The sequence below is a fragment of the Ornithorhynchus anatinus genome, chromosome 1, assembly GCF_004115215.2.
Source record: "Ornithorhynchus anatinus isolate Pmale09 chromosome 1, mOrnAna1.pri.v4, whole genome shotgun sequence".
Classification (NCBI taxonomy): domain Eukaryota; kingdom Metazoa; phylum Chordata; class Mammalia; order Monotremata; family Ornithorhynchidae; genus Ornithorhynchus; species Ornithorhynchus anatinus.
The window spans coordinates 21167731-21193924 of record NC_041728.1 but is presented as its reverse complement, the minus strand read 5'-3'; the positions used below and the strand labels follow the sequence as shown (position 1 = coordinate 21193924).

Here is a 26194-nt window from a genome sequence, read left to right as displayed (position 1 = left end):
TTGCTAAATTGGTATCTTGTCCATTGCGCCCTAAATAAATTGGAGTAAGGGAAAAGTTAGAAAGGTACATTCTCTGATTTATGTAAATTTACTCATGGGGGTTCTGGGTTTTGCATAGTTCTTGAAGTGAATGCTATTGGGAAAGGGGGCTGGGGCAGTTCTGTCGCATAGGAACCAGCCCATTTGAGTCTTGTTCCAAAACACTCTCAAGCGGGTCTCTGAACTGGAACTGCAATAATAATAATGATAATAATAACATTTGTGGTATTTGTTATGTGCTTACCGTGTACCAGGCATAGTACTAAACGCCGGGATAGATACAAGATAAGTGGGTTGGACTCAGTCCATGTCCCATAAAGAGTTCAGTCTTAATCCCCGTTTTTACAGATGAGGTAACCGAGGCACAGAGAAGTGAGCTGACTTGCCCAAGGTCACACAGTAGACAACTGACAGAGCGAGGATTAGAATTCAGGTCCTTCTGACTCCAAGGCCCATCCTCTATCCACTAGGCCATGCTGCTTCTCTGCTTGCTGACCCCCAAGTCAGCAGAAATTCCCACATTTTAGTGCAAGAATTCTGAGGCCTCCCCACATTCTTCAACTGAGTTGAGGCTTGTGTCTAGTTACAGTTATATTCTCCCAAGTATGGATCCCTGCCCTCAGTGGACACTTAATAAATGCCACTGATTCTTGATTGATAGTGAAAATTCAAACTGCCTCAGGGCTCGGGGACTCCAGCTCCTGAGCTTCCTAGGTGTGCGGCTGGGGTGTGCTAACTGCAGTTTCAAATTGCTGAGAGTCCTTGTTAGTCAAGTATAAGGGCACTTGTCTGATTTAGTTAGATTCCTAAATTCTTGCATGTGCTATGCTTTCAAAGGAGAATAACAAAGTAAAAAGATTCTTATGCTTGGAGGCTCAAATTCCCAGCTGTCTTCTAGAAAGTCCCATAGTTTATTTCTTTAGTAGGTGGGCTCAACACTTCAAGGACTGCAAAACAACTTCCTCTCTGGGTAGACTGGTTCGCTCAAATCCTCATTTTAGTGGATTATAATTGTTGAAGAATTGCTTTCCAACTCTCATTTTCAAGATGCAGCTGTGGTCTCAGAGGGGCACGGCTCTGTCTCTGTGACAGAAATAGAGATGGTTTGGGGACTTGATCGAAATACAGTCATGTGGGGCTCTGCCTGGGTCTAAATTTCTTTAGGCTAGTGTTTATTCCTGAAACCAGTGTTATGGTGGTGAGATTGACCTACCACTGGTGCAAAAATTCTTTCTGAGGGGAAAATAGTCTCACTGCCATCACACTATATTTTCAGAATGTTTGTTTTTCTACCTGGAAGATCTCATCCCTGGACGAATGAATAAATAGACTCTTTTTAAAAAGTTTCTTTGTGTAGTTCACCCATTTTGTTGCGGGTGGCTTGGTCACTTTTTGTGATTGTATTATGCCAATGAATAGAAAAGTCTGTTGCTTATTAGACTCCAACAGAGGGGATCTTTTTAAGCACCGTCACCTGTAGAGGAGGCAGAGTTACTCATCTGTGGCATTTGTTCTCTGATGCAGAGGGTTCAAAGATCACACTGGCCCACCCATCTTTCCTGCAAGACAGCAGTTTTATTTAGAGTTTATTCTTTATTTTTCTCTTTCATACAAACTGATGGGTGCCCAAGATATTTGCATTTTAAATTTGTCTCATTCAGCAGGGCCAAAGAGCTCTTAAAGCTATTGAGTTTCTGCCTAGCTTCATGCCCAACCAGGTAAAGCAGTGGGGAATCTGTTATTCCATTCCCCCCGAGAGAAAAAGTGTGGCAACATAATTATTACGGTATTTGTTAAGCACTTACTCTGCATCAAGCCCTACTCTAAGCACCGGAATAGATCCAAGTAATTCAGGTTGGACGCAGTCCCTGTCCCACAGAGAGCTCGCAGTCTAAGGAGGGAGAAAAGGTATTAAATTCCCATTTTACAGATGAGAAAACTGAGGCGCAGATAAGTTGAGACTTGCCCAAGATCACCCTGCAGGCACGTGACAGAGCCAGTATTAGAATTCAGGTCCTCTGCCTCCCAAGCGCATGCTCTTTCCACTAGGCAAGTAAATGCTCTTGCCTTCTTAGCGAAATTCAGCGGGTTTTCATCTTCCCTTTCATTCTTTTGAGTTGTTTTCATTAGATGCACCTTTCCTAAGCAGTATTTGGATTTTTTTAAAAAAAGAAGTTTATAGAAGCATTAAATGTTAATCTGTTTTTCTTGGATTTGAAGATTTGAAATCTAAATATCTTTGAAGTTCTCTAAGAACAAAATTCTCAAAGTGTACTCTTATAGGTCAAGGATATCATCTAGTACACACATAAAGGGACATACCGTGTGACTCATGAATGTGAATTGTTAAAGTGTTAGAGCTCTAATTCAAGTTCTTTGACCATAGATGCTGTATATTTAGAGACCAGTGATTAATTTGTTTTTGCAAATTATTTGGAATGCTTTTGTCAGAATCGCTTTTAACTATCATAAGGGTAATGTATACAGGAGAAATGAAACTCTCAAGGAACATCTGTTAGAGTGTAAAAAAAAAATCCATTTATGTAACCTGATGAAAAATGACACAACTGAATTTGAAGTCTGACTCATGGTAGGTTAATCTTTAAGGATATTTCTGAGGTCTTTCCTCCTTCTCAGCCTCTGATGAGACATTTGGATGTTTATGCAGTCATTGTCCCCATCACAAAGATTAGTTAACCCCTCTGCAGCCCCCAGAAGCGTAGGGAGCAGGTAGGCTCTTTATTCTCCTTCAAGTCTCTGCTGCTGGCCTGCTTTGATCAGGGAATCCACTGTCTTTGGGATAACTCCTTGAAGGGCTGGACTCAATCCTCCGTCTTGGGCCTGAATCAGACCCTATAGTCTGCAGAGTCAACGTTCAGGCGTGCCCTCTCAGTATTAGCCCCTGCCATGCCAGAGAATATCCTTTAAAATTTGGGTTAAGGGAGGGCCAGAACCTTAAATGTATCATGACTGTTGACGGTAGAACATGCCGAGTCCTGAAATTCCAGGCCTATGGGGGAACTCACACCTTCCAGTCAAGGAATCAGTAGTAAATACTGCTGATTTACTGCTGTGTCTGCTGTGTCTACAGCACTATACTAAGCACTTGGAAAAGTACAGTATAATAGAGTTGATAGGAATGATTCCTGCCAAGAAGGAGCTTACAGTCTATAGGGGGAGGCAGACATTAAATTTCAGATCCGGGTTTGGGAGGCAGACATTAAAATAAATTTCAGATCCGGGTTTTAGGTAACCCTGTGGAAGGCTCCCCCTGACTGTAGTGTTTCCTCCAATCCGAGTTCATCATATCTACCCCGGTGCTTAGTGCGTACTAAATGCTTAACAGGTACCACAGTTATTATTAGTGTGGCATGGCCAGACTTGCTGACCATTAGGGTAAGTGGCCTTGGAAATAGCTACTTAAAAATAGAGATGGAACAGTTTTAGTAAGGAGAGTACAATGTAAATTTGTTTTGCTCCCTCTCTTGCCCAAGATGGGGACCTGGTTAATATCTCATACTATATATAAAGGCCAAGTTCTTTCCCCACTTTGACTATTTCTAGCTCTCCTAAGCCAGCTGAATTTTCGTTAGTCAGGGTTCCACCTGCCAAGCATCCTTACTGCCGGATCTCAGTACACTCATTTCAGAAAAAATGCATGAATTTTGGTTCCCCACCTTAATAATCCTCAGCACAAAAAGTGACACCATGTCCATTATGTTGAAATCGCCCATGTAGTGTGTTCTTTCATATTTTTTTCTTCATGCCCTTTTCCTCTGTTTAGTTTTAGGTGATATCCTGGAAATCCAGTACCTTTTAGGAGTTACATCCTTAAATACCTTTCTAGTTTGTTTGGCTATACTTGCATAGAGCCAAATTTTGGTCAGCTGTGCTAATGATGAATAGGTATAGCACGCAGTCTTGAATCTACAGATGATTTCATTCTCCCTCCTACTTAGACTGTAAGCCCCATGTGGGACAGGGACTGTGGCTGCCCAGATTAATTTATATCTACCCCAGCTCTTAGAACAGTGCTTGACACATAGAAACTACTTAAATATCATAATAATAACAATGATAATAATTCCCCCCAATTTGTTTCAAGCCAGGAATTTCAATTTTTTCCCCCAAACAGTTTCTTGGAACTGTGAATAAAAAGCAAAATTGGTAGATTTGAGTTCTTTTCCCCTTTTACTGTGTACTCGCTGGTGGAGGTTTTGGTGAGCCATGAAATTGGGTAGCAGAGGGAGGAGAGTTAGGAATCAAATTGATCACCAACATGACCATCAGCTTCTAAATGATTGAGAATAGAGAGTATTTTATTGTACTCTCCCGAGCACTTAGTACAGTGCTTTGCACATAGTACATGCTCAATAAATGATTGAATGAATAAATTAATTTTAAATCCTCTTCCCCTTCTCCATAAGGTGCTAGGACACTGTACTAGAAGCAGCATGACATAGTGGATAGAGCAAGGGCCTGGAAGTCAGAAGGACATGGGTTCTAATCATGGCTCTGCCATTTGTCTGCTGTGTGATCTTGGGCAAGACACTTTACTTCTCTGTGCCTCAGTTACCTCATCTGTAAAATGGGGATGGAGACTGTGAGCCCCGTGTTCTACCCAATTTGCTTGTATCCACCCCACAGCTTAGTACAGTGCCTGGCACACAGTAAGTGCTTAACAAATACCATAATTTATTTTTTTGAACTGCCAACATATCATGGGGAGAAGGTCTGATGACCATATTCTTAGAGTAGTTAGTAGTTAAAGAAGCACCAAGGCCTAATGGCGTAAGAGAAGCAGTGTGGCTTAGTGGAGAGCACACGGGTTTGGGAGTCAAAGGACATGGCTTCTAATCCTGGCTCCGCCACTTATCTGCTCTGTGACGTTGGGCAAGCCACTTAACTTCTCATGCCCCAGTTCCCTCATCTGTAAAGTGGGGATTAAGACTGTGGGCCCCATGTGGGATACTCTGATTAACTTGTATGTACCTCAGGGCTTAGAACAGTGCTTGGCACATAGTAAGCACTTAAATACCGTCATCATTATTAATGGAACGAACTCAGATCTGGGAGTCAGGAAACATGAGTTCTAGTCCCAGCTCTTCCACTTGTCTGCTGTGTGACTTTGGGCTTGCCTTCTTTGTGTTCTGGTTTTCTCATCAGTAAAATGGGAGTTAAATAACTGTTCTCCCTCCCCCTTCATATATCTGATCAGAGTGCATTGTGTCAACCCCAGCACTTAGTATAGTTCTTAGCACATAGTAAGCACATTAAGATATATCATCATCATTAGTAGTAGGTGAAGAGGAAAAAAAGGACAGGGTAAAAACTCAGACCAGCTAGGAAAGTTTGTAGGATTGATTCTTAAAAATGGCACAAGCTAAGTCACCTAACGTTATATTTTGGCTCTTTTTTAAACAACTGGGAACATCTGTGTGTAGCTCACAAATTACTGTTTCTGAGACCTATTAGCAACAGCTTCGTTTCCTGATATTTCCTTTTGGAAACAAAGCTACTTGTTTCCACTCATGTCTCTTGCTGATGTGGTGGTATGTTTGAAAACAAGAATGACCGATTACAGAGTAAATTGTAGCTGTTAAATCAGGACGTTGAATTGCTGTTCAGTGTGTCAAGTGTGTGTTTGATTTTTCAGGGGGACTCGGAGAGAGTAATGATAATTACCGGTCCCAACATGGGAGGCAAGAGCTCCTACATAAAGCAGGTTGCACTGATTACTCTCATGGCCCAGATTGGCTCTTATGTACCAGCAGAAGAAGCCTCGATTGGGATCGTTGATGGTGTCTTCACAAGGTAAAAGTATTTAGCTCGAATTAATACATTCCTAAAAGTGAATAGTAGCATCTCACTGCCAAGTGCTTTATTTTTGGCCTGTTAGAGATTTAGAACCAATTTAATAAAGTGTTGAACATTTGGGGGAATGATCTATTTTAGGACGTTTCCATTTTGACCTCATTCACCTTGGGTTCCCTGACCCAAAATGAGATGCTGCAAGAAACCAGGAGATTATCAAAATTCATTTTAAGGCTCAGGATCAGACCCCATAAGATCTGCAGGAAAGAGGTCAGGGCTGGGAATCAGGAGCCCTGGGTTCTAATTCCGCTTCCATCACTTTGCCTCCTCTGTGACCTTGGGCAAATCACTTAACTTACCTGTGCCTCAGTCCCTCGGTAAAATAGGGATTAAATATCTGTTTTTAGACTGTGAATCCTGTATGGAACAGGGAAAGGTTCCTATCTGATAGCATTGTATCTACCCCAGTGTTTAGTGCGGTGTTAGGCTCATAGTAAGCATTTTACAAACACCACAGTTTTAGTTATTTACCCATGCAAGTGACCCATTAGGAATATGGACCGTGACACTGCTCAGTTTGCCTTTTCTTTGCACCATCCCCATACTTTATTAACATAATTTCTCATCTGCATATTGAATTTACAACTTGAAGTACCTGTTTTTGTTAGTTTGTTCTTGCTTCTGCCTTGTGGGCCAGGGGAAAGTGGAGGAGCCAGAGATTCTCCAATTACTGCCTCCAAGATAGTAATTTAGGGGCTTCGAGTGGACAAGTTAACTCTCTCAGCTACTGTAGTTCCATTCAATACATTCATACAGTGCCTGGCATATAGTAAGTGCTTAACAAATGCCTTTATTATTATTACTACTAATAATAATCACCTAGCCTATCAATTAGTGATTTAGGCACTAGAGAGACTAGTGCCTGGTATAGCTTAATGTTAAAATGTCTCATTTTAATCTCATTTTTCTATTGTATTATGAAAGAACCATATCAAGCACATGGTCATTTTAATGTGTTATACTTGTCAGTGGTCAGTGTTTTTTTCTTACCAGCAAAATTCCCAGAATGGTCAACTTATAGATGTCAGCTAATTGCAAGCAGGGAACATGCTACCAACTCTGTTATACTGCATTCTCCCAAGCACTTAGAACAATGCTCTGCATACGAGTGCTCGAAAAATACAGTCGATTGATTGATCCAAGCCTGGCTTTGGGACCTGTGCTAGTAGGATTCATCACTTAGTAGGAGTCTCAGAACGCTTATTTAGTGGAGGCAGAGACCAGGTGGCTTTCTAAAAAAACCCTTCTCGTATCACAGCCCCAAGTGTTTGTGTTCCTGAAGCAGACTGTTTATTATGGATCCTCTGTATTTTTTTAATCTCCCCGTTTATCAGAAGTAGTAGGTCTCTGCTCTGAAGCCAGAATAAAATATTCCCTTCAGGTAATTTAATGTGAGATTTTACCTCCATTTTTCTATGGCGGAATTAATTAGAATTTAAAAGACAAATCTCAGTTTGCGGATTGCTTTGGCTTATTTTCTTGTCTGGAAATCTGATCTGACTCTTTTATTGGAGATATTTTCTGGGGATTTTAATTAGGTTAAATTATTGGGAAGGGCTCCCAGCGGAGTCAGCTGCTGAAAGGAACAAGAATAAAAGTGTAATTGGTGACTGCAGAAGCTGATGCAATAAGGAAGATGCCCATGGATGGGGTGCAACACTGCAGCATCGCCCAGGAACCCCCAAAACTATAGGGCAGTCTCCATTCTGGTCTGGGCCGTAGGTTCCTCAGGACACTCCAGACCTACCCCTTGGTCCAGCAGGGATGTATTTTTAAGCACACACTTATCTAGGCCCAGACCTATGGAGGCATTGCAGCAAGTCAGTTCTGGAATCTGCATCTCCCTGGGGTCCCAGAACACCCTTCTGTATTTATGAGTCAACTTGGGCGTGGTAAAAGAAATGAAGCCTTTGGGCTGCTGGGAGACGTAGTCTACTGTGAGCATAGTCAGTCCTCTTAGTTAAAGAAGGGTTAGTTAGAGGGAGAAAATGAAACAATAAGTTTTGTGGATTTCATTTTCTGGGAATGGAGAATAAGTGAAAGCATTGGATTTTATTTGCATCATTGTTATCCCTGCCCATATTTCCTTGAATAATTAAGACAGTTGCATCTTGATGATAATAATAATAATGTTGGTATTTGTTAAGTGCTTACTATGCGCAGAGCACTGTTCTAAGCTCTGGGGTAGATACAGGGTAATTAGGTAGTCCCACATGAGGCTCACAGTCTTAATCCCCATTTTACAGATGAGGTAACTGAGGCACAGAGAAGTTAAGTGACTTGCCCACAGTCACACAGCTGACAAGTGGCAGAGGTGGGATTCGAACCCATGACCTCTGACTCCCAAGCCCGGGCTCTTTCCACTGAGCCACACTGCTTCCTTGATATAAGGATGATATAAGGAGACTAATAGGAGAAATGGTACCTTGGCCTAAGAAGTAGGCTCTGCCACTCAATCAACTCTCCCCCTCCTTCTTATCCTCGTTATTCTCCCGCTACAACCCAGGCCGCACACTTCACCCCTCTGTCGCCAACCTATTCACTGTACCTTGAATTTGCCTCTCTCGCCACTGACTCCTTGCTCCCATCCTCCCCCTTTAACTCCATCCCCCTTTATATCCAACCAAACCATCGCTCTCCCCATTTTCAAAACCACCCTAAAATCATATCTCTTCCAAGAAGCCTTCCCTTATTAAACTCTCATTTTCCTGGTCTTCCTCCCTTCTGCTTGGCTTATGCCCTTGGGTCTGTAGTCCTTGAGCACTTTGAAACTCTCCCTGCATCTAGTTCTAAGCACTTCTTTGCATATTCTCTGCCATTTCTCATAACTGCAGTTTATTTTACTTTCAGTCTTTCTCACTGAACTTAGAGTTTAGTAAGTTAGTTTACTTACAGTTTAGTTCCTTGAGGGCAGGGAATATTTTACCAACTCTATTATGCTCTGTTAAGTGATTTTTACAGTGCTCTGCACACAAGAAGTGCACAGTAAATGCCACTGATTGATTGCCAATTCAGCATTTGTGGGGAATGTTTCTATTTAATCTGATCCACTGTTAGTTCCTCGTGCTATGTTTGAGTACTCCAGTGGGAAGAAATCTGGCAGGGACAAAATAATAATATTAATAATCAAATCAATAATCGTGGTACTTCAGCACTTACTATGTGCCAAGCACTGTACTAAGTGCTAGGGTAGGTACAAGATAAGTTCCACATGGGATTCCTTGTCTAAATAGGAGGGAGAAGAGGTGTTGAATCCCCATTTTGCAAATGAGAGAACTGAGGCACATAGAAGTGACTTGCCCAAGGTCACACAGCATGTAAATGGTGATGCCAGTATTAGAACCCAGGTACTCTAATTCCCAGGCTCATATTCTTTCTAATAGGCCACACTGCTTCCCCAGTGTGAGTGCATGGCACAAGCAGCTAGCACCGAAATCAGGGCTGCATCGATTCCCAATAGGACCTAGACCTAATCAATATTGTGAGCCTCTCCCTCCTCCCCTAGGAGGTACATGATATCACCCTCTCCTGTTGGGTAGATATGACTGGACACAGCAACAGGGCAAGAGAGATAGGGTTAGAGTGGGCTGAGGAGGCATACCCAATCCCCAAAGGTATCCAGGCTCCTTTAGCGGCTTCTTCCATCCCCTGGCCGTGTCCTCCGCCTTCCCAGGCTGAGCAGCAAGTAACCCCATGCCTCACTGGATTCCCCCGGCCACATCGTGCCACATAGGACGGCAGTGTGGTCCAGTGGAAAGAACGCAGGACTGAGAGTCAGGAGATCTGGGTTCTAATTCCGGCTCCGCCATTTGCCTGCTGCGTAACTCTGGGCAAGCTATTTAACTTTTCTGTACCTCACTTTCCTTATCTGTAAAATGTGGTTTAAGTACATGTTCTCTCTTTCCTCTGGACTACGAGCCCCATGTGGGACAGCAGCTGTCTGATCTGATCATATTTAACCCAGCGCTTAGCACAGTGTTTAACATATAGTAAGTGCTTCACAAATACCATGATGTGTTTAGAGGGACCTTCTTATCCTGTAGTCCATGTTTCAGCCTAAAAGCCCTTGCCGACCCTAGCAATAGTCCTTTCTTTCATGCAAGTTCTTGGATCCTCAGGTTTCAGGATCAAGGCTCATCTGATCCTCAATCCTGACAGGAGACTCCACCATCAAAGGAGTTGTTAGGATTGTAATCAGTAATATAATTTTCTTATTTCAATCTGGAAAATAATGACTTTCTCCAGTTGCTCATTTTAAAAATGAAAATGATTTTCTTGAAGGTAAAAATATTCAAAATCCTGTGATTTGAAGAGCTGACTTGATACTCCAGGCCATTTTAAATTAAATAGAACATTCTAAAGAGAACCTAAATAGAAGTCATTTTTATCACTTTAATAAGAAGCATTGCAAGCCTGGCTGGACTGTGAATGCTAGGGCCTCCTTATATATCAAGTGAGAATCGGTTACCTAGGACACATAGTGAAAGAGGACAAACGCAGCATGCTGACTTAAATGGGAGAGCTGCATCTTTTCCACAGTAATGTAACTGTGCAACCTCTGTGCCAAAAATACCATAAAAGTTATACGGGGTCAGACTAAGGATGCATCCTTATCCAGGGTTCTGTCTCCTACAACGGCATAACAGGATGCTTGGAGGAAATGGACCGAATAGAGACTACAGGTATAAAGTAATTCTTTTCTATACCACTCAGCTGACCCCCAACAAGTTTGGCTTGACAGCAGATGCATTTATTGTTTTTATGCTTGTTCTGTACCGAACAGTATCATCTCTTTTATGAATGCTAACAAATTTAAATTAATTTCCTCCCACTGACTCCCCTGTGTCTCGGGATTTTGACAATTAACTTTTCTTTTTGTAGTCAGGTTCATGCTGGATCCATTAGCATTTTAAATTTCAGATATGGTGATTTTCAGATGGATAAATGTATCGGAAGGTCGGGGTCCATTACATAAAACCAGAAGAGACTCATTAAGCAATTGCAAGCCTTTGACTTTCAGTGCTTTCTTTGTCTCCTCCCCGACCCGTGTTTCCTCTTTGTCTCCTTCCCCTGCCCCCTTACTCTCCCTACTGTCACCCCCATCTTCTGCTCTCTCCGTCTTTCCTGGTCCACCTCACCAATGCTATTTCTTCCCTATCTTTCCCCTTTCCATTTCTAAAATCCCTCCTTCCTCTCTGTCCATCATCAGCAATATTCATTGACAACCTCACTCACGTGTTCCCATCTCCCACTTATAACTCCCATTTCTAAACAGATTTTCCTACCAACCCAAAACTGTTTTATTCTCACCTCTATATATAGCAATGTTACATCTAATATTTTAAAAGCACACCCACTTCTGAATCACATTATTTGTGGAATCACATTAGTTGCCACTTGCATTAGTTCCCCCTCCTTCCGTATCTTGCTTTTCTAGTGCCAGCTAGCTCACTGTGTCCTGATATCATCTAGCTCACTACTGACCTTCATTCATTCATTCATTCATTCATTCATTCATTCAATAGTATTTATTGAGCGCTTACTAAGCGCTTGGAATGAACAAGTCGGCAACAGATAGAGACAGTCCCTGCCGTTTGACGGGCTTACAGTCTAATCAGGGGAGACAGACAGACAAGAACAATGGCAATAAATAGTCAAGGGGAAGAACATCTCGAAAACAATGGCAACTAAATAGAATCAAGGCGATGTGGCCCATATCCTCCCTCTGTCCTTTATATACAATACAAACCACTCTCCCCACCTTCAAAGCCTTATTAAGGTCACATGTCTTTTGAGAGGCTTTCCCCTGTTAAGCTCTCTTTTCCCCACCTCCCTCTCCCTTCTGCATCATGTATGCACTTGGATCTGTGACCGTTGGGCATCTTTTATTCAACCCACCCTCAGCATTTATGTACTTACCTATAAATTATACATTATAAATTATATTAATGCCTGTCACCCCCTCTAGACTGTAAGCTCGTTATGGGCAGGGAATGTATATATCAACTCTGTTGTGTCGTACTTTCCCAAGTGTTTAATGCAGTGTTCTGCACACACCAAACACTTAAATACCATTAATTGATTGATATTATATCTCGCCTCCTTGCTGATCTCCGTGTCTCCCATCTCTCCTCTCTCAAGTCCTTACTTCATTCTAAAAAACATTAGGTTCACATCTCTCTTCTCCTCAAGAACCTACAATGGGTGTCCGTACACCTCCGCATCAACAAAAATACCCTTATCATCTGCTTTATAGCATTCAATCATCTTGCACCCTCCTACCTTCCCTCACTGATTTCCTACTACAACCCAGCCCACACATTTTGCTCCTCTAACACCAACCTACTCACTGTACCTTAATCCCGTCTAGCTCACTGCTGACCCCTTGCACACATTCTCCCTTTGGCCAGTGTATATGACAGAACATCACTCTCCCAAACTTCAAAACCCTTATTGAAATCACATCTCCTCTATGAGGTCTTCCCTGATTTCCCCTATTCTCCTTCCCTTCTGTGCCACCTGTGCTCTTGGGTCTGTCCCCCCATCCACCCCAACCCCACAGCACATAAGTACTTCTCTGTAATTTAATGCCTTTCTCCCCCTTTAGACTAAGCTCCTTGTGGGTAAGGCTTGTGTCTACCAACTCTGTGGTAATGTACTAACCCAAGTGCTTAGTACAGTGCTCTGGGCAAGTGCTAAAAAAAGACCACTGATTGATTTTTATCCTTTTGTAAGAAACTAGAGTTCAGTCCCATGAGAAAGGACCTTAGAATTCTGATATCTGAACATACTGCACAATTGGTTAGTATCACAAAAAAATACTTATGTATCTTTTTACAGTAGCACAGAAGGAGATCAAATAGATACAATATCAGTCTTAAGGGAGTTGGTCACTCAATCAAGAGTATATAATGAGTGCTTACTCTGTTCAGAGCATTGTTATAAGTGCTTGGGAGAGTACGGTAGAGTTAGTGGATACATACCTTTGTCCTTTTAGGAGCTTACAATTCAGTTGACATTTAAAATTTAGGAATAAAGGTAAAGCTACTTCCATCTAAGTCTGTGTGGACATGAAAATAATTGATAAGCAAGAAAGAAATGGTAATGACAGTTGTAATGTAGAATCATGGAAATTCATAATAAAATTTCCCCAGTCTTCCACATTTTCCCCCGATTTCCATTTTCTTTCTTCCACCGTATGGAAAGACAGATCGAGCTCAAGCCTGAAAGTCTGAAGGCCCTGAATTCTAATCCTGGCTTCGCCACTCATGTGCTCTGTGACCTTAGGCAAGTCACTTAACTTCTCGGTGCCTCAGTAACCTCATCTATAAAATGGGGATTAAGACTGTGAGCTCTATGTGGGACAAGGACTGTGTCCAACCTGATTAACTCGTATCTACCCCACTACTTAGTACAGTGCTTAGCACATAATAAATGCTTAACAAATACCATTAAAAAAGTAACCATGTTATTTATATATAATGTGTATTATTAATCATTATCTAGGATAAAGGATGCTGAGGTTTATCTAGGTTAAATAAGTAGGACTATCTGAAATGAGCTTAACTCCTTATGAGCCCCTCCTGTAAATCGCAGATTAGTTGAGGGTAGGGAATGTGTCTACCAACTCTATATTGTACTCTCCAAAGTGCTTAGTACAGTGCTCTTCCCACAGTAAGCATGCAATAAATTACATTGATTAATTGAGGGACAGGGTTCATGTCTAATTCCCACCTATGTACTCTCTTCTAGCACAGTGCCCTGCACACAGTAAGCATTTAATAAATAATGTTACTGCTATTACTCCTTTGGGCTTTAGGACTGGATTGGGTTATCTAACTATTTAGGAGGAGTAATTGACAATGTGGTCTCAATCTGACTGTGAAATGAATCAAGCAAATGCTGTAATGCAGATCTTTTCTGTATAATATGGTTCTATTGTGTGCACTTATACAGATGCCTTATTACTGTAGCCTTTTCCTAGATTTTTTTCATCCTGACTTAAAATGATGGTTTCCATGGAAATTAAGAGGTGGCTACAAGTGGTTTTTCTCTTGGTTATATTTGGTAATTGTTTATTAGAGCCTTTTCAAATTGATTTTAAATACTGCAGTGTAGTCAGAATGGAAAGATTGGATTGCATTATATAGCAGATGTTTTTGTAACAGCAATAATAAAATGTTGTTGGCATAGGTAAAATTTTGTGCTGTTAGAGGAATATTAGCATCCCACTTATTTGGGTAATTGCAAGCAGCACTCTTCTGTCTGTAGATAAATTGGTAGGTGAATACTATTTAGTATTTTCATTTTCTGTTTCTTAGTGTTTTTCTATTAGTTGCATGTTATGACGTCAAACATCAATATCAAAGAGGTTTAACACAAGGTATACTGATTGGCTTCTCCCCCCTTATTTTCTTGGTCTGCTGCTGTTAATCCCAATTTGCCTTTATTCCCCTGTAAATCACTCCCTCGACTTCAGGTGTCTTCTCTCCTCAGTCCTCAACTCCCACAAGTACCCATTTTCTTTCCCCTGATATGGGAGAAGCATTTCACCAACCACCTTTCAAGCTTGTTTCCCTTCTGCATTCTGGCCCCAGCTCCCCTCCCAAGTCAGGTCACCAAGTGATGTTCAGGAAGATCGAGGAGATTTACGTGACCCCCTGAGACTTTTCTACTAAAACCATACGGTCCATGTTTCCTCACTCCTCAAGAACTTCCAGTGGTTGTCCTTTCACCTCCGCCTCAAGCAGAAACTTCTTTCCATTGATTTTAAAGCACTAAATCACCTTGCCTTCTCCCACCTTGCCTCGCTCCTTTACAACCGAGGCCTCAGATTCGCTAATGTAATGCCAACCTACTCACTGAACCTCAATCTTATCTACCCTGCCGCTGAGCTCTCACTCACATCCACCACCTGTCCTAGAATTCCATCCCTCTTCATATCTGGCAGGCAATCACTCTCCCCCGCCTCAAAGCCTTTCTGAAGGCATAGCTCCTTCAAGAGGCCTTCCCTGACTAAGCCCCCCTTTCTTCTGGATTTGCTCCCTTTATTCACCTCCTCCCTCAGCTGCACAGCAGTTATACATTACTGTATATATGTACATATCTGTAATTTATTTATATTAATGTCTGTCTCCCCTTCTAGGCTGTAAGCTCGCTGTGGGCAGGGAAGATGTCTACCAACTCTTATATTGTACTATCCCAAGTGTATAGTACAGTACTCTGCATGCAGTAAGTGCTCAATAAATAGGATTGATCGAATGGGTATTATTTTCAGACATTTCAAACTATACTTTTAGTCTTGTTTCTTTTGTTGAGAGTATATTTTTATTTTATAGATTTTTTTTGTCTGAACAAGTAATTGTTGAAACATTTTTAGAAGTAGTAATATTTATTAAGCACCTACTAGGTTCAGTGCACTTAACATCTTCCCTGCCCACAAGGAGTTTACATTCTGTTGGGGAATTTTAACATACATTTGGCCATTATTACCATCAGTAGCATTAATTGAGTCTTAAGGTTCAGAGCATTATACTTAAATACTTGGAAACAGAATAGAAAGAAAAATATCTGCTCTCAAGAAACAACTTTGGTAGTAGGAATGAACACTTTGGGAATAATTATCTTTAATGTCTCAGTAAAGAGTAGAGGATGAAAATTTCTCATTCTACCCTGGTATTGTTAGCTGTACAGTTAATAAATAAATGTTGGCACCCCATAAATGCTCTGCTGATGTTTATAGAAGGGTTATAAAGGAAGATTATGGGAATTATCCTGCCTGTCACTCCTAAAAATGTCATGGGGAGGGTTTTTTCCTTAATTATATAAGTACAACCTGTTATAGCGCAGGGTAGACAATTTTTCAATACCTGTATTATAAAGTATGAGGGACATTTCCAAGGCACCATAGATTATGTGGCCACAATTTCACATAAATGTATTTCTGGACAAATGTACTCAGTTCTGTCATAACGTGAGTGTTGGCTAGAATGCTTTTACAAAACTAGGGAACATTTTCCTATGAGCGCCTGTTTGTATACAGCATAATATAGCATTAGTAGGAATGGTGCATGCACACATGCCTGGCAGTGCTGTAGTGAATATGAATTTACCTTAATTTGGATTTGTGCAAGAATTTATCCTTCCCATTACGGGAGATCTGGGTGTGCTGGAATTTCAGAATGGGAAACATTTAAATTCTAAATTTAAAAATGTAATATTTGTGATTAGAAAAATCCCAAACATCCTTGAATCCTTTTAAGAAAATAAATGAACTGAGGATCACTTTGTCATAAAAAATGAGCACATCAACAAAAATATAAGTTGAGGATTAACAGTAAAATATTTTATAAATGGAATTGTTATTAAATGCCAAATACTTGGTAGAACCAGGATGGGGGATTACCAGTGTGCATGCATAAAACCTTCCATTAGCTGAAAGTCTTGAACTGGAATGTTTTCCAGTTGGTTACTGGACAAAATGGGGTTAAACGATTTCTTCCCAACGCAGGTCAAAAATCAGTGCCCGGTTTGGGATTGAAATTCAAGACTTTTAACATGTAGCAGAATAGACATAACTAACTTATTTGATAGGTGCTTGCATCAAACTTACTTCCTGGCAACAGCTGGCAGCTCACAAGGTGAAAGGGCCATGGACCCCAGAAAGGTGGTACAGAGCAGCTGGGGCTGGAACCATATAACGGATTTTTCCAAACTGAGGAAAACCAGCCCCCAGTTTGAGAGAAGTGTTGCTAATTGTCTGCTCCCAGTTGGCTTCTGCTACTGATGAACAGGACAAACCCTCTTCTCAGTCCTGGACCCAGCCCTTACTGGCATTAGAGCCAAATCTTAAAATCCAACTGGTAGCCTCTGGGGAGGGATGAGTTCCCTAGCTTTGGTTACACATAATCTTCCTGTGGTACCTTCCTCTGTCTTTCATTCTTTGCATAATATTTATGAAGGTAATTTGACACTGATTTTTTGACTGAAATGATAACATTTCAATGTCATTTTAACATAATTTAAGTACTAGTTCCCTCATTTCTCTCCTACACCCACCTCTCAAGGGCCATTACTCAGTTCTCTTAGCTTGCTTCTTGAATCTTCTCTTCCTTGCTGTATTTTTACTGTCTCTCTACATTCTTACACTTCTCACATCGTACTGTACTTACTCTCACCTTTTTCCTTCTCTTATTTTTTCTTACCACGGCTAGCTACCCTTCAACCAGTATAAGAGGAAAAGCTGTATTGGAAAGAGCTTTTAGATGGTGTCTGTCTTCAGCAATTGAAAACAGTCAATCAATCAGTCAGTGCTATATTGTCTCTGGATCTTTGCTGTGTTTCTGCTTTGTAAGTTAATGGCAATGTATATGTCCCAGGTCCTAAGCTTCAGAAGAACAGAGAATGTTGTTCAGCCAAGTCTGAATGGGTGAAGGATTTTTTTGGCAAACATTTGTTTTGTCCCATGCAGACTTCACTACTGTCACCTCTTTGACTACTCTCTGATGTAGTCATCTAAGTCAGTGCTGTGCACAGAGTGGACACTCAGTAAATATAGATGTTGATGAATTTAAAGTTCCTTCATAAAGATTCCTTTACATTGGTTTTTACTTGAGAAACATGCAGGAAGTGGTGATCAGGAAAGAGGTAAGATTAGGTCCCAAACCTAATGTGTCAAACAGATGATAGTGACAAGCCAAAAATATCCCTGCTGGTGAGAAAATGTGGAATAATAAGGCAAAAATGTCTTTTAAGGCCTTGGCTACTTAAACAAGATAAGATGAAAGTCTAAAGTTATTTTCATTCCCTCACTCTGCATTTTCAGCATTTCATCTGATTCTCTTAAATCACTAAAACAAATCATTTGAGCCGCACAGCTGTCCGGAGGGTGACTATCAGGGTTGATGTCTGTGACAGCAGGTTGACTTCTGTGATGTTCGTAACTTGGTGAATACTGAAGCTATTTTCTAGCCTTACATGTGGTCACTGAGATTTTTGTCATCCTGAATACTATAAAATTCTTAGCTTGAGAGTCAGGTGATTGCATGACTTGGATAGAAATACTATAAAATTCCTTACTTCTGAATTAGGGAAATGCCAGTATCCTTCAGAATAGAAATAAAGGTGGATTTCAAGAACTATTTGGAATATGTTTGAAATTGAGTTTCAGAGCAGTAAGTGCTTGCTTGAGAATGCTTTTTAAAATAGTAGCTGACCCACAGGAGAGAATAAATTGCCCGACCCTATTATTCGTCAGGCCAAACAACTGCAGGTTATTATTTAGCTCCTTTCGGCTCCAAGCTCTGGGGTTATAATGCTTGGTGTGGAAACAGTAGTGGACATTTATGAGTAAGCCTAGAGAGTGCTAAGGAGCCTGTCTAGAGCAGGGGGATTAAGAGCTGGAGGCTAGTGATTGAAGAGGGTTGATGATTATTACTGACCTTGGAAAAAGAACAGATGCTCCAGAAAATGAAGAGCAGACGTGAAATTTACTTGTCTTAACAGTAATCAGGATTGATGCTGTTGGTTGTAGTGTTAATGTTTGTTTTGTCACCTCAGAGTCCAGTTGCCCAGTTTTTGCAATTCCATCTGGCCTGTTCACCTCATTGTATGAATGCTGTAATCTTATTTGGGGGAGAGCCTTTACTCTTTGTCTTATTATAATGAGTCTAAATCCTAAACCATCATCTGTTATAACTGCTTCATTATGACTGAAATAGCATCAGTTTCTCATCTGGATTATTTTGTAGGCTGGCTGGATAAAGTCTTTACATTTCAGCCAGATTGGGCACATTCCATATAGATTTGTCAGCGTGGCTCAGTGGAAAGAGCCAGGGCTTGGGAGTCAGAGGTCATGGGTTCGAATTCCGACTCTGCCACTTGTCAACTGTGTGACTGTAGGCAAGTCATTTAACTTCTCTGTGCCTCAGTTACCTCATCTGTAAAATGGGGATTAACTGTGAGCCTTATATGGGACAACCTGATTACCCTGGATCTCCCCTAGCGCTTAGAACAGTGCTCTGCACATAGTAAGCGCTTAACAAATACCAACATTATTATTTGTCATCATGTCCGTGTGCAACAGAGATGCCGTGCCACACTCGAGCGTGCGGTTGTTACCGAGCACTTACTGGGAGCAGGGCACTGAACAAAACGTTTGGGAGAGTACAGTAGAGTTGGTAGGTATGGTCCCTGATCTCAAGGAGCTTATGGAGAAGAAAAAGATTAGCCCTCTTTGGGAAGATCTGACAGTAAGGGACGGGGTCTCTTATTCAGTTAAACTCTCCAAATGTCAGGTACAGTACTCTGCACACAGTAGTTATAATAATAATGCTAATAATAGCATTTTTTTTATTAAGCTACGTGATAAAAGTGCTGAGTATAGGGGTAGGAGCAAGATTATCAAATCAGACATTGTCCCTATCACAAATGGGACTCACAATCTAAGAAGTAATGAGAGGAAGTATCTTATCCCCATTTTAAAGTTGAGGAAACTGAGGCACAGAGTGGCTAAGTGACTTAGCCAAAGCCGCACAGCAGCTCAGTGGCAGAACTAGATTGAGAACCAGGTCTCCTGACCCCCAGCCTCATGTTGTTGCCTAATAATCAATCAGGGGTATTTATTGAGTGCTTACTATGTGCAGAACACTGCACTAAGCACTTGGGAGAGTACAGTATAACAGAATGAGCAGACATGTTCCCAGTCCATAACGAGAGTACAGTTTACAGTCTAATACTGTTCATTTGATTGATTTTCACCTAGTCAATTGATAGAATTTGTTGAATACGTACTCTAGACAGAGCACTGTACCAAACCGTGGGAGGGTACATAACAGTAGATTAGGTAGCCGGGATTCCTGCCCACAAAGGAGCAGGTCTTGGCTCCTCCCCCAGACTCCCATTGCAGTCCTTAGATCCCTTGTCCACTGTGCCTCTGCTTGGGGTGGTGAGGGTAGATGTAGTCAAGGGTCTCCAAAGCAGTGGAATTGAAATCTGCTTTGAGTGGAAGCAAAAATGCTTCAGAACTAGAAAGCCATGGACAAGGAGGTAGCTTCTAAGCAGTAATCAGTTACTCATAAAATGTCATGTTTTTCTACCGTCTTCATGCCTGTGCCTGATACAGAGAAAATACTAGAGGATATGTAATAGCTGATGTGAGAGGGAGGCTTTTTAGTAGTGCTTTTGAGCCATTTCAAACTTCATGTTCATTATGCCTTTATCCCTCAGGCAGTCCGCCCTTCTTGGTGCCCTGGGCAGATGCTCTTTCCACTGGCCCTCTAGCACCTCCAAAGAACCTGTGTCCTCATTTCTTTGGAGAAGCCTCCTTTGCCATTGCAGCCACTTTCTCAGTAGCCTGGATGCCAAAAAGTGTGCATTCTCTAGGCTGATTTCCGCTTTGGGAAAGTCCAAGCTCCAAGTGGACTTTCTAGGGGGGCAGAGAACACTAGGCAGAACTACCATGGGACTGCTGCCCCAGCTCAAGCTCCAAAACTGGGTAGCTCCCCTGTGGATAGTCACCCCATACCCAGTCGCCCCACCCATGGTGAAGATGGTGTGATTTCTTCCTCATTAGTAATAATTGAGAGATTTGTTTAGCGTTTACTCTCTGTCAAGCACTGTATTAAACACTGGGATAAATGCAGTATAAGCAGAAGAGACATTGGAAACAGAGGGGAGGGAGAACAAGTATTTAATTCCCATTTAATTCCCATTCAGAACCCCACTCTGGCCATCCAGCACAGAATTTTACAGGTCAACTTTCCGCAGTTTGCCAGAGGAGGCCTGGAGAAAAGAAGAGGAGATGGTAGACTGAGCTCTCCATTTAAATTTGTTCAGGTTTGCAGTAGCAGTGTGGCCTAATGGAAAGAACACAGGTCTGGGAGTCAGAAGACCCGGGTTCTAATCCCAACTCTGTCATTTGTCTGCTGTATGACTTTGGGCAAGTCACTTACCTTCTCCGTGTCTCAGTTACATCATCTGTAAAATGGGGATTAAGACTGCGAGCCCTGTGTGGGAAGGGGCTGTCTCTCAACCTGGTTATCTTGTATCTACCCCAGCGCTTAGTACAGTGCCTGGCACTTAACAAATATTATTGTTATCATCATTATCATTACTATCATTATCACCACGAGGGTCTCTATATCATTCTGTTGTAAGCATCCTGGAATTTTAAATTCTCAGGGCTGAGCTAAGTTTCAACAAATGAAGGCATCATTTTATCACAAAGGTAATAAGTTGCATAGTTTTATTATGTGCTTTTCCTTTATTACTCAAAACATTCACCTAAACATTTGTCTTTCAAGTGCCTACATTTAAATTTGACTATGGGAAGTAGGCTTATGATAGATTTTTAGCATCAATTGGAGTGTTAGCAGGGCACTTGGCAGTAGACAGGGTCAGACACTGCCTGCCCAAGGATTTTGTCCATACAACTTTCCTCCTTGGAAGTTTCAGATTTTCTCCTCTGCCTGCTTCAGGTCGTTGTGATCCATAGTGGCAATACAACTGTCACCTTTTATACCTGCACTGAGAGTTCCAGATTGTTAATTTGGGTAGATAAGGGGGCAGGAGAAATCCAAATGAGGGGTGCTTCTTTCTCCCCTCGCTAATTCTGTTGTACTCTCCCAAATGCTCAGCATATAGTAAGCACTCAATAAATACGATTGGTTAATTGATTGACTTCAGCTGTCTATATTCACACTAGCCCATAAGTATGAGCAGTTTTGGCCAGGGTGTCCTGGCAAGAACAATTTGGGTAATAGACAAATGCCCCCATTTGTACAAACTTTAGGGTCCCCAAATTAAAAAAAAAAATTCAGCTATTTTTGAAGTTTGATACATAGCTAGATACAGTTTGCCGCATCCCCCCACCGCTAAATCCACTGAAGTGGTTGAACTTGGTAAACCAGAGGTCCTGAAAAATATATCTCTTTCATCTCTTGTGCTTTGGAACATGAGTTTCATTGATAACTGTAAATCCTGATGTTACTTCCTGACAGCCATCTCAAAATATTTTCTCGCTTAGCCATAATTAGCTTACAACTGCACCGTATGTGACTCTTCAGGTTTTCATGTATTTCTCTAGAGGAATTTTAAGACTCCTTAGAAAGTTTGTGTGTTACAGATTGAGTTTTCACTAAAGTCAATTTTCAGTCAGATTAAATTCACCCAAGATGTAAACGCCTTATTTCGGAGATAGTCCATCCATGGTATCTGTAGTCATTTCTGATGCCCTTCTAGCCTAGGGGCCTCTTTCTTCTTTGTCTCTTCCTCCCACCATTTCTTTGCTGAGAAGCAGTGTTGCCTAGTAGATAAAGCAAGGGCCTGGGAGTCCGAAGGACCTGGGTTCTAATTCCGGCTCCGACACCTGTCTGCTGTGTAAACTTAGGCAAGTTGCTTCACTTCTTTGAGCCTCAGTTCCTTCACCTATAAAATGGGGATTAAGACAGTGAGTCCCATGTGGGACAGGAATTGCATCCAACCTGATTTGCTCGTATCTACCTGAGTGCTTAGTACAGTGCCTGGCATGTAGTAAGTGCTAAACAAATACCATTATTATTCTTTTCTCTTGCTCCTACTTACTTTCTTCTCTTACCATAATTCCAGATATGAGAATGTGGAGAATAAATGAGACTGTAAAGTAGAGGCTGATTGGAAATTAAGCATTCACAATTTAGGTGTGATGACCCTGCCACTAACAAAAACCTCAGTTTTTGATGCAGTACATATTTCATGAAAAAAAAGCCAAACTGGGTTGACAAGAAATGGAATTTCATCTAATAACCTGTTAAAATTCTGTCAGGAGAATATTCCTGCCTCAATCTGCTTGACCTGCTCTGAAGGTGTTCAAGATTTAACTTGATTTGCCCATAAATAAAAAGCTAAAATTCAAGATTGCTTAAGGCACTAGCTTTTAGACAAAAAATATTTTATCCTATTTCTTCCCAGGCTCTTTCTTGGCAGTGAGACTCTTCTAATAAACTGTGTGAGTCTCCACAAGTTTTTTCCCAACAAACAAAATCCCAGAAAAGCACAATTTCTCCTGCTAGTGCTATTCAAATCCAACAATTCTAAGCTTAACCCATCCACCTCTCATTGTATTTATGAGGAACCACTTAGAAGTAAGTCAGTGCTCTTTACTTCCTCTCGAAAGACATGGGTGAATCATGACCTTGAAAAGAACTCATGTGGTTTCTGTTGTCACGATTAGGACTCTGTCTTCTGGAACAAATTAATTGCTTCTTGTCTTAAAAGTCTATTCATGACACTGCACAGCTCTTTTTTCAGGACATTCCTGGTCATATCTAGAAGTAATCATGGTGGGGCTCACTGGACATAGAGGAACTAATAAATATTTCGAGAGTAAAATAGTGCTTATGAGCAACATTAGAGATTGACAGGTGCTGCTTTTAAATGTGCAGTTAATTGGAAAGAATGGAATTGCATAACTACATATCAGACAAATGAAATAGCTCTGCTGCTTAGAATTTCTGTAGTACTTAGATCTGTATTTCAAAGCCGTTATTAACCATTCATCAGGTTACATAACAAGAGGCCAATATTCTTTTCCCTTCTCATGCCAGTCTTCCTGCACAGAAGAGAAATTTGTCTTTTACCTTCCTCCCACCCACAGCGGCAGCTTAGTTTTCAGCAACAGAAAACTGATACAGAGAAGCTTAATATGCTACCTAAGGCCAATAGAAATAAGTGGGGGACTCATTTTTCCCAACTCCTGCAACTATGCTTCACATCACTTTTCTAAGTCAAATGTAAAATAGACTTTTAAATATCACCAAATTGAGAGTGTTTCCAAGATGTTTGGTAGTAATATGACAGATAGCCAAAGGGGTAGGCTGGGTAGAGGGAGCGATATGATGGCAAAATGGCTTCTAAGATTTGAACCACTTGAGCCTATGTGATTCTAAAAACAGTATGTTCAAGCTAGAGTGGAAGAAAGTCAATTGGGTTACTTTGATTAACTTCAGGAAACAACCACTGAAATCTATAGTTAACTTTCTTTGGCCAGAAGGATAGCCATAATGAGGGTTCTTGAGGGGAGGCTTGAAGTGAGAAGAAAAGCAGACCCTTTTTCATTGCTCCTGTTTGAAAATGTCATTCAGACAGATTATGATGACCATTTTTTGTCTTCTGAACTTGTCTGTATTATTTTTAGCCTTGCATTTGGCAGAGATTTTCAACCTCTAGAAAATCTTTTCCTGAGGTCAACTAAAGTACTCCCTCACACCACCCAAACTGCGAAGTTTGTGCTTTTGGCAGGAGCACAAACTCAGGAAAGATAGCAGTAGTAGCTGCAGGAGTAATTTTACTTCTCATGTATTCTGGCCACTGCCGCTCTGCTTCTCCTATCAGTCGATCAGTGAATGGTATTTATTGAGCACTTACTGTGTGCAGAATTCTATACTAAGCACTTGAAGAGGACAGTACCGCAGAGTTGGCGGCTCCTCAGTGGTCTTGCTTTAGCAGGGAGTCCAGCCAGAAACAGCTCAGACAGCTTACTCTATGCAGGGCACCACACTGAGCACATAGGAAGAGTACAATGTTGAGTAAACTCCAAGTTGATAGAGTATTTTATTCAGAAAATGAGAAAAAACCTCTTTTGTCCTGTTTATAGGATGGGTGCTGCGGATAATATATACAAGGGGCGGAGTACGTTTATGGAAGAACTGACAGACACAGCAGAAATAATTCAAAAAGCAACATCCCAATCCTTAGTCATTTTGGACGAATTGGGAAGAGGAACAAGCACCCATGATGGGATTGCCATTGCTTATGCCACACTTGAATATTTCATCAAAGCTGTAAGTATTGTGCATACCCTTTGGAATACTTGCACACAAGAAAAACCCTGAATTGCACCCATAGTTACTAAATCCTTTAGGGCAAGGCCATCATTCTGTTCTTTTTCATAATTTACTTTAGGACTCACGGTTTGTCTAAAATTATATTCTGTCAACTCTTAATTATCTACAGTAAGAGACGGGAGAAGTGATGCTAATAATACCAAAACAGGTAAGGAAAATTTGGCTTCAGCCTGCCAGTGGGAAAGGTTTTCCTGGAATTTGCCTGAGTAATGCAATGAGGGCCACTGACTTGACGGCCTAATGCTGTTGTGAGATAGGAGATCGAATTGGGGGGCAGAATGGCTAGAAGGTGACGACTCTAAAATCCACAAATTGATGACTCTAAAATCCACAAACTGAATAATCTGTTTAACGATAATCAAGAAGGAACTGTACAAGAATTCATAACTCATGGTTGTTCCTGACTGTGTCCTTTTTTTTTGAGGGTCTTGTTGCAGTTTTGAGCTCTCTTTGTGGAGTTCTAGGGCTGTACCTGCAGAAGAAAGCCCCCAAATTTCAGAATCCAAATAGCTTTAGGTGGCATCTGAATGATGTGTAAATTAGGAAGGTGCTGATCTGTAGTGTGTGCTCTACCAAAAAAAATAAAATAAAATACAGTGATTTTGTAAGCTCCTTGAGGGAAGGAATCTTGTCTACCAACTCTATTGTATTGTTCTATCTGAAGCACTAGGTACACCTAGTACTGTGCACATAGTAAGTGCTCAATTCATACCATTGATTGGCTGATTGATATTGCAGTTAAACATTTAGTTCATGGGTCTTTTGGCTTCCTTTTTTTTTTTTGCTTAAATTTTGCAACATTTTTCCAGGCAATTTCATTTTTTTTGCCAGTTTTCCCAACATTTATATAGAGTTTATCCTTGTGGGCAAGAAACATGTCTACCAACTCTTTTGTATTCTCTCTAGCTCTTAGAGTAGTGCTCTGTGCACAGTAAACTCTCAGTAAATACCACTGATGGACTGAATGTTGTTCTGGCCACAAGATATGATGGCTTATTATGAGTTAAGTAGGTAGGTAAATGCCTGTTACCACCACTGCCATGACATTATTTTAAAAAGTCTTTTGAACTGAGGTATTTCAAGGAAAAAAAATATGCCTTTGTGAATTTCCATTTTGGATTGACTTTGCCTCTAATTTTGACCTTGAGCACTTTTTTTACTATACAATACCTGTAATTTAATCTTCTAGAAAAGATTCTTAAAGTTAGAGATTATAAAGGCATTATAAATCCAATAGAAGGAAAACTGTTTTCATTGGAAATTTGGTGGCTATGCCTTACATATAATAATTCAAAATGTTTTGGATTTGCAAAATTTAAGATCACTTTAAATGATCTTAATGACTGTATGCAGTTTTTCCTAAAAAGAGGACAGTGCCCTGAATTCTAATGAAGTGAATG

General features: G+C 40.9%; 1 protein-coding gene across 1 annotated transcript in view; it reads left to right on the top strand.

Moving 5' to 3' along the window:
- The window catches only part of MSH3 (mutS homolog 3), a 109021-nt gene that overhangs the window by 76457 nt on the left and 6370 nt on the right, over window positions 1–26194 (top strand). Inside the window, exons 20-21 of the mRNA XM_039911283.1 lie at window positions 5696–5853; window positions 24545–24731. Coding sequence (XP_039767217.1) covers window positions 5696–5853; window positions 24545–24731 — 345 coding nt within the window. The remainder of the gene's footprint in view (window positions 1–5695; window positions 5854–24544; window positions 24732–26194) is intronic.